Source organism: Haliotis rubra, unplaced genomic scaffold (genome assembly GCF_003918875.1).
Source record: "Haliotis rubra isolate DU_JTF1 unplaced genomic scaffold, ASM391887v1 Scf3, whole genome shotgun sequence".
Classification (NCBI taxonomy): Eukaryota; Metazoa; Mollusca; class Gastropoda; order Lepetellida; family Haliotidae; genus Haliotis; species Haliotis rubra.
In genome coordinates, this window is record NW_025766968.1 from 898,100 (window position 1) to 906,876 (window position 8,777).

At 38.9% G+C, this 8,777-nt stretch overlaps 1 protein-coding gene across 1 annotated transcript; it reads right to left on the minus strand.

Moving 5' to 3' along the window:
• Window positions 1-1,302: 1,302 nt before the first annotated feature.
• LOC124282501 (retinal homeobox protein Rx1-like) lies at window positions 1,303-8,240 on the minus strand. The gene is made up of 3 exons (XM_046718510.1): window positions 8,090-8,240; window positions 5,948-6,372; window positions 1,303-1,833 (listed from the first exon to the last, which is right to left on the minus strand). The coding sequence occupies exons 1-3, from the start codon at window positions 8,238-8,240 to the stop codon at window positions 1,303-1,305; spliced, it is 1,107 nt and encodes a 368-aa protein (XP_046574466.1).
• Window positions 8,241-8,777: the final 537 nt, after the last annotated feature.

The window sequence follows — 8,777 nt, forward strand, 5'->3', positions numbered from 1 at the left end:
TACATACAATACACCTTTGTTAACGGGAACTCAAATACTTCCATATCGTTTACGATTTTAGTATAAATGGAAAAATGTTAACGTGTTTTACAGCGTCACTTCGCTTATGTCGAGTTAAAAAATTATGATTTCGAGTTAACAGGGTTTCTCTGTACAATATTATGTACGCCTCTCTTTGGTACAAGCAATATAAGTAATATGTACAATACGTAGGAATGATATTTTGCACTATAAACATAACAAACAATAATAACATCTAATAACAAACCGGCATCCTATTAGATAAGCAATCATAAATTCACACATAAGCACCAAATCACTCTCAATTTTGAGCGGCACTTTAAGCATTCTCGGTAAATACGATACTGTAACTCAAGCTTTCATTGACAATAGGAACATGTTGGCGTCCAAAGTGTACTGAACAATAACTATTAGGGATCATAGATACCTTTCATCCTCGATAATCTCCAGGGTATACGTTACGATCACTCTCCACTATACCCCGGATTCACCCACGGCTTGGCTCCATAATTATATTACCTCCCTTGGCCGTTTTTTTTATCCAATCAGGTGTCTAAAGGTGGAAGTTGAGCGAACCAATCGCTTCTTAAATTATCTAACCGTTTAAACTTGGCAACACAATTGATGCAGAGGTACTCTGACAGAGGTAGAAGAAGTTCTTTCAGATATATTTTTAAAGTTTCAGATCTGTCAATTTGTCTGTATTATTTCCCCATAAATCTGAGTGGCACTGCGAACAAACCTTCGCGACTGCGACCGCTATCTTTGTTGGCATTGGCAAGCTCGGATGTAACGGCGGCTTAGCTGATTGGCTACTGTGAGAATGCGGAGCAAGCAAAGCGAGGTAAAATAATTATGGGGCCAAGCCGTGGATGCATCCAGGGTATAGTGGAGAGTGATTTTAACGTATACCCTGGAGATTATCGAGGATGGGATACCTTTTAGCACATGCTTTTCTTGTGAAGATTTATTCCACCATTATATAATAATCTGACAGTATCTGTTCCAAAAGAATTCATGATTCCTAACTTTTTTAGTCTGTGTACGTTATAATATGACATATAGTCAGAGTCTGTTTGTTGAAAATGTATCTTACATAGATCTAACCATCGGTGGAGCAAGAAGGGTTTCTGGCACAAGATCGATTTATGGTACACGTTAGTATGGCTCTGTCTGGTCTAAATTAACATTAAAACATTTATAGACAGCCGGCTATGTAACTTGTCAATGAGCACATAATTTAATGTTTTAATAATTCATATGATCTTATAAGAAATTTAGTCACGATTTGGCCACCTCCTGGTGTGGGTGACCCAGACCAGAGAATACAATCTGATCGCCCATTGTAGCGGAATGTTCTTTTGCTTTTAAGCGGAGGGCGTCGATGCTGGATTTTCTCATGTCCAAACTCTCGTTTTCAGCCGAGACTCTCGATGGCGCGAGATTTAAAGGTGATGATGCCATGGCGGCCATTTGGGATCCCATGAACATGTTTTGAACGGGGATGTTTCCAGCCGTTACCATATAGTTAGACAAAAGTCCGCCGAAAGGGGTCACAGCTTTTCCTTGGAAATATTGAGGCGGCATTCCTCCGATATGGTTGATTGCAAGCATGGGGCTGATTCCGGTGAGATTGGGAAACCTGGCAGACCAGAAGGGGTCAAGGGTCGACTGCAGAGCCATTGGTGGAGCCCCTAGAGGGGGAAGGTCGGATAATGATTGGGGGGATTCTCCAGACAGAAAATTGGGACTTTCTCTTCCAAGGGCTTTCTCTCTCTTTCTCCACTTGGCACGGCGATTTTGGAACCAGACCTGCAAATAATAACGCAAGCGTGAAAATTGTGGCAAGAAGATCCCGATTTACGACAGAAGCAGGAAATGTCAGCTTTACCGGCACCTTCAGCTACATTCCGAGATTATGATCCACAAATACCAGAGATAAAGATGCAAAGCTCATAATTGGCGCAAATTGAAAAATGGATTCCATATATTTGTCTGAGGCGCTTCTGACAGAAAAATGTGATGTTTTAGAAGGGGGAAAATAATTTGGAAGGCTGCATTTAAGTACTTAAAATTGCGGAATTCAAGACGATGAAGCTTATTTGACGTGAGTGTGTGTCTGTGTGGGTGGGGAATTCTTTTGTTTATGCATAGTATGGAAATTGCCGAGACAGACAAACTTTTGGTTATATTCTTATATTGCTGGAGCATTATTCTGTGAGGTTATAAATTACACGTATGGTTTAGATTTAGAATCATAGTAAAGTAGAATTTAAATTCCCAGAAAAACATTTTATTTGTTAAAATTTGAAATTCGTCCATGCTAAATTCCTTTGATGGTTGTTATTCAACGATACGTTACCGACCAAAGCTTTATTTTACAATTTGGGCAAAAGAAAATAATAAGTTGCGGTGTATTAAATCTAAGTATTTTATTTGAATTAAAATCAAAATAATATTTTATAAACATATCTGTTCGGAAACCGTAATTACCTTTGACGTAACTAAAAAGAATGTCAAATGATGCTAGTCTATTTCACAAATAAAAATAAATGTTTGCTTGATGGGTAATAAAGTAATTGTATTACGATCATAATGAAAATTGCTCGTCGTTCTATCAGCAGTATCGTGGAATCGAACGCCCGGCTTCTCGCTCAACTAAATCTGGCTGTAGAGGCTGATCACCCTATTATCAATCTTATTGCCAGCAACAAGACACAAGCTCTTCACCACAGAGGCAATTACTTGGCCAAGCAAATCCAATCATTCTCTAAATGGCTCCCGAGGCCACATCACGAGTATGTCAATACGGTAGAGGCCATGGAATCTATACAAGTCTTTACGTTGCGCAGTAGCGTCCCACAAAGTCCGACATGACATTCTATATCATGGTAGTTGTTATCATGATTTAACTACGTCATGAAAAGAGCCATCAAATGTAATTACAAATTCCTGACCCACGAGACTTAGATTAATCAGGAAATAGTTCTGCCAATTAATAATTTCGAAGAAAACGTGAAATTTCGTGGTTTGAAAATTGAATTTATTGTCAAGAGTTTTTGCTCTTTAAGTTTCTCCTAATCACCTTTATAAAACATCAAAATCAAACCTTACAATGTTTTCTGACAAGGTTCATTTGCCGCAACGTGAAGCTTGTCAGTCATTAAGCTTTGCGTTTACATAAAGCGGATTGGGGCTTTTCTTTTAATCAATAGTGTTTAAGACAAACGCGGCTAATTTGCAGAGTTTGGGCAAAACAAACTAAATGTCCGATCCGGTTTGGGAGATGCCATAATGTCGAAAGGCTTACTAGGATTTTGCTCGATAATTTCTTGAGAATGAGGGCAACACTACCAGCCCAATGGCAGCAGCGTCACCGGATATAGCAAAGCACTGTGGGAAATCCCTCTTGTTGTATTAAGTGATAATCCCTTTTCAGACTTCTCCCTTGCGAGAAGTGGTGAGCTGTAAGTTGTCAGAATGTTTAGGAATCTAAAATGACCTTCACAGTAGGCGGGGGTGGACATCGTTACCTTCGAGGAACACATGTGATGGGAGGGCAAATTCAATAAGATTAATCTATTCTACTACTTTTCACGCCATAATAATATATACAACTTTAAATATACTGATTTATGAGGTATGCTTTTAAACATATTTAAGATTTCTGCGTTTTGATTTAGGCTAGTATTTCTGAGTTTGAGATTTAAAAATACCACTTCAAGGAAACTAGCAGTCTGCCACCATTTTAAGAAATCAGAATGCTCTGTTATAGTATTTCATACTGGACAATTAATAGAAAAATAAGGAATTTTCTACTCGGGAAATTAAATGTGTGAAAGCGATAATTAAAGTGCTACCTGTAAAGTAAAAAATATAAGGTACCCAGATATGTAATCCCTGTGTTATTTTCGTAGACGATGTGTTATCTATTCAGCGAGGAGTGGAGGCGCACTATTTTTAACATTACGGATTCGTTTAATTTTCAAGCACGATGATGAAACAGTCTCGTGATGATTGAGTTAGTGTTGAAGAAAGGTACCCGCTTAACGCTGAATCGCGCCAATGCGCTAAGGTGTGTTTGACCTCGGGGTGAAATCTTAGTAGCCTATTTTCACTTAATGATCAAACTGATTACTTTAATACTTTAATTAGGGAGCTAGGTAGACATCTCGACTCTGACAAATTAAGACGAAGGTTGAAACGTGAAGAGGGGCAGATACAAAGCGTCCGAAACGGAACCCCCCTCATTAGTCCTCCTCCCTGCTGCGGGAGACAACCCAGACAAGAGGCCATCATCCACCCGGAATAACCTGATTGGTTGGAAGGACAATGGATGCAAGCGATAGGGGAGATCATGATACCTCTTGAAGCAAGAAGAAGGGTTATTTGGTCGTCAATTAGATGATTAGCGCTCGGGAGTGTGAGACAACCCCTAGGGTGGGAATGGGGTAGGGGAACCGGCTACCCAGAGGAGGATTCTAAAGCTCTAATGAGCTCTTCGACTTTCGGCGTTTATTTCATGGTGCTTTAGTCGAGGGGAAAGAAAGGTTTCATTGGCACCGTCTGGGGTTACCGGACAAAGTCTTCGTCACGAAATTACCCCGTCAATGAGGGTTTTACTGCATAACATCTTCATAACACCTGTGAACTTGTAGCCTATTGTCGGTTACTGAATAAACCTTAAGCCATGGTGAGATCATTGTTCTGTAATACTTTATAATTGAACACGTGTAGTGATGAAGATAGAGTTTAACCGCAGATTACAAGTCATCAATTGTTGTTGATGAACTGATCCTTAAACAGAACTATGTCCAAGAGATGCCACCGCACTACAACTCGGATTTGTATAGTCTCCTTGATGTCGTTCCAATTTCATGTTTGACAGTCAATTATTGAAAGCTGGGGTTCTTATCTTTACACAATCGTTCATGTATGCAGAATCGCCTTTTAAAACATGTGGTCTGTTGATCAGCATGGAGCAAGGAAATAATAAACACACTCTACAGAATATCTATTACATCCTTTATGGAACTCCATACCACTCGAACTGAAACAAGTAGACTCTCTTGTTTCTTTCTCACGTCAGCTTTAAACCTTTCTTTACACAAACGTATTGACATTTCACATGCTTTCTACTGGCTGTGAGGAGTTATCATACTGTATGTGATCGGAAGGGCCTGTTGTAGTTTAAGGAGAATATAAACCTGAGCCTTCTCTGATAAATCATCATCTGAATTGTGGTTCTCACATTATCATTAAAATTTGTATCCGATTCTCCCCACTCTTGCATTGTATGTTAATTGTTCGAGGAATTTGTCTTTACTTGCATATTTATGATCACATTTCTTTTTCAATTAGTATGTTATAGTAAACGATCATTTTGAGGAGGAAAATTGTAAAGAAGCGATCTTGACACCTCTGTCAATATAATTTAATTAATAGACTACTTTGATTGACTTCGATGTGAAAGATATAGCACGTAAAAGACAAAGAATAACCAGCCTCGATTGTCCACAGAAACAGTTGACTAGCTAAGTCTCTGAATATGTAATTTTGATAGTAACAAATAAACCCATTCACATTGAAAAGGAGCCCTAGTCAGATTGGAAATTCAGAACCTGAGGGAATCTAGACTTGCTTCTTTTAGAGTTTGGGCATTGCAGGGAGGGCTAGGCAATAGGAAAATAATGTGGTTCAGGGACTGTGAGACAGACTACCGAAGCAGATTCTCAGTAACTTGGCAGTGAAACATCTATGAACAAATCACTGAAATTAAAGTTGACACCAGGTGTTCGCCCAAATGAGTGAGTGAGCTGAGTTTTACGCCGCTTTTAGCAATATTCCAGCAATATCACGGCGGGGGACACCAACCACTAGGCCACCCAACCGCCCCTCGCCCAAAAGAACGTGTGTGTATATTTACCTGTACGCGTGCTTCGCTGAGTTCTAGTCTCATAGCCAGTTCCTCCCGTGTGAAAACATCTGGGTACTGGGTTTTCTCGAACGCCCGCTCTAGCTGGTGCAACTGGAACGTCGTGAACGTTGTTCGACTACGCCGGATTTTTCTGGGTTTGGATCCGTTGTCTTCAGCCTCAGAACCAGTGACATCAATACCCCGACCCTCATCAATCTCCTCTATGGAAGACTCGTCTTTCACATCACAACGAGGGGACCCGTAGCAATCTCGACCCTCATCAGTTGGGGACCCGTAGCAATCTCGACCCTCACCGTGTGGGGAGCCATAGCATTCCTGCCCGTCCCCCCGGGGAGAGCTGTAGCAATTGTCCCGGGGGAGAACGTTGGGGCTGTGTAAGCGTGTCTCGGACAGGCAGTGTGGTTGAGGAGAACCTGGCAAAAAAAATATCAAGTTCTTCTCAAACTATAACACATTAATGCATGACGCGACACCGACAAGCAACACAGAAATCTTGGGAAAGCATATTAATGCATTGATTGTTTAATTATACAAATAAGTTTGGTAAAACATTTTCTTTCGTCCAGTACAAAAATTGCGTTAATTTAGTGTTATTTTCTATAAGTCTCATTTTATTACAAATACTGGTAATGAAATCGCCATACACTTTGCTGAGAACATCACGATACGGTATTTCTGAAATAATATTTTGTAACAAAATCAGTTGAAACTTTTTTCTTTGATTGAAACAAGTTTGATTTCTCTTCGGTGACTTCTTTGTCTATTATTTGTTTCCATTTCAAATAACTTGGATAAAAAGCCCTACCCATTAATGAAATACGCATTTGCTTTTCACACATAATATTGCCATTACGTGTTAAGCAACTATGGAACACAGCTGAAGAACACAACTGTACGGCGTGTTGGGGTTGTGCTGGAAGTAAGTTTCTGCTCAATGTTGCTACAATTAATTAATCAGACTTATACACGTAATGATTCATAAACTGTGTATCTTACAGTGGTTTGAGTTTTAAAGATTATACTCGCGCCATGCTTAAGCACATATAAACAAATTCCATCTTCAAAATACACTGTAAAAATCCAACAAGCTTTCTAGTAAAACACAACGTGTCATAATATTCTTATACATCTATATTCAGTAAGAAATAAATGTTAATTTTCTAGATAATTAATAACGGAAAACTCTCTCTATATATAAACGCGTATTTTGTTTCTGTGAGTACTATCACAATATTTCGTTAAAAATGATTGCTTCAGAATATTAACAGGTGCCTTAAACAGACTAGCATAGTATTTTCTCAAATCAAATAATGGATATACAAGGTTTTTCAAACTAAAGTTTCATGTGAAGTGAATTACAAAACTATCTGGAGTGAAAACAATACCTTTCAACTCATAGTTAATATTACTGGAATTTTTTTAAACTTAAAATGACGCGAATAGTGTGAAATGACAATTATAGTAGACTAAAAAAATTGAGGTGCAGTCATGCACTACTCATGTGTTTTCGAGTAGCTTGATCTCACAAATGTGCCTCACTGTTAGACTAAATGGCAATTTATTTGCAATATTCTCAATATTCATGCATTTTAGAAATTCAAATTGTGTCAATGTAATGTCTTGCCTAACCACAGTTTGACGGAAATGTATATTTTAGGTTCAGGTATCTTGTACGTGAGGAGGTAATAAATAGTATTTTGCAGTAAATCTTTGCTGACATTTTTTGAACAATGATTAAACTGTATTAAGCTGACAACCATTAAACGAACGCTCGATGGATAGAAATTACACAAATCACTTTAAACATCATTGCCTATGCTATTTCTCATACGTTTGTATTGGTATCGAAATGAAGATTTCTAACAATGTCAACTTTGATGTTAAAATACCTAGTGTAGGATAATATATATCTGCCAAGTTACTTCATAATAACGTAGCGATATGTAAACGAATAACAAAAAAAGACAAAACATCACTTAAATGCAGTTAATAATTACCACGAAAAAATACATGAGGAATATGATGAAAATACCACCTGCATGTAAGCTTGATTCATAACACTACGATCTGCAATTGCCACAATTTCAATGCACCTGTTTGGATGCAATTTTTTAATAAAAAATAACTCACCGTGAAGACGTAAATCACAGTTTGCATCAGTTGCGCTGTCTTTAGTGGGACTTCTACCAAGGATGCTGTCAATACTATAAGACTTCATCTTGCGCTGAGGGATCGGACTGGGGGTATTCTGTTCCGTATCGGAGTTGGGAGTTCCGTCCATGCCGTGAAGCGAAATATAATAAATCCAAACTGTGATATTGTTCTGTGGGCTGGCGATGTGACTTCACTGAGAGTTCTCTGAAATGTTGAATGAACAGGCTGCCTTTGCCTTTTATCTCAACTAACGTGTCAACTCGTATCACGAATACTTTGTTAATGTAATTAGCGCTGCATTGGTAATCTTCTAATCTAATGTTTGTTTGCAGAGCGAGTCAAGAAGCGAACATTTCTAACGGGCGCGCTGATTGGTCGAACATCGGTTTCCGGAACTCGGTGATTGGCTGCTCACCATTTCACGCCGACTGGTCACGAATGATCTTATTTGTTGAACTAAGTAGATAATTTGCAATGTGAGTCTGAACATTGATTTAGCCTTGCTCGCGATCATGAGGGCGGGGCTAATAATTGGGATCGTATTTCCCTAAAACCTGTCACAAACTAAAGCGCCTCTCTATCGCAGCTCAGGTTGAATTACAGAAGAAATGAAATGATTGTGTATAGAAAAGCCTGTAGCTGACCTCCATGGGGGTCTGCTATA

Excerpts from the sequence above, each read along its gene's own strand:
- LOC124282501 (XM_046718510.1), bottom strand. The coding sequence starts at position 8,240 with ATGGACGGAACTCCCAACTCCGATACGGAACAGAATACCCCCAGTCCG. Across the intron at positions 6,373-8,089 it reads CTGTGATTTACGTCTTCACG|GTTCTCCTCAACCACACTGC; the intron begins GTGAGTTATTTT and ends TTTTTTTGCCAG. Across the intron at positions 1,834-5,947 it reads TCAGCGAAGCACGCGTACAG|GTCTGGTTCCAAAATCGCCG; the intron begins GTAAATATACAC and ends TATTATTTGCAG.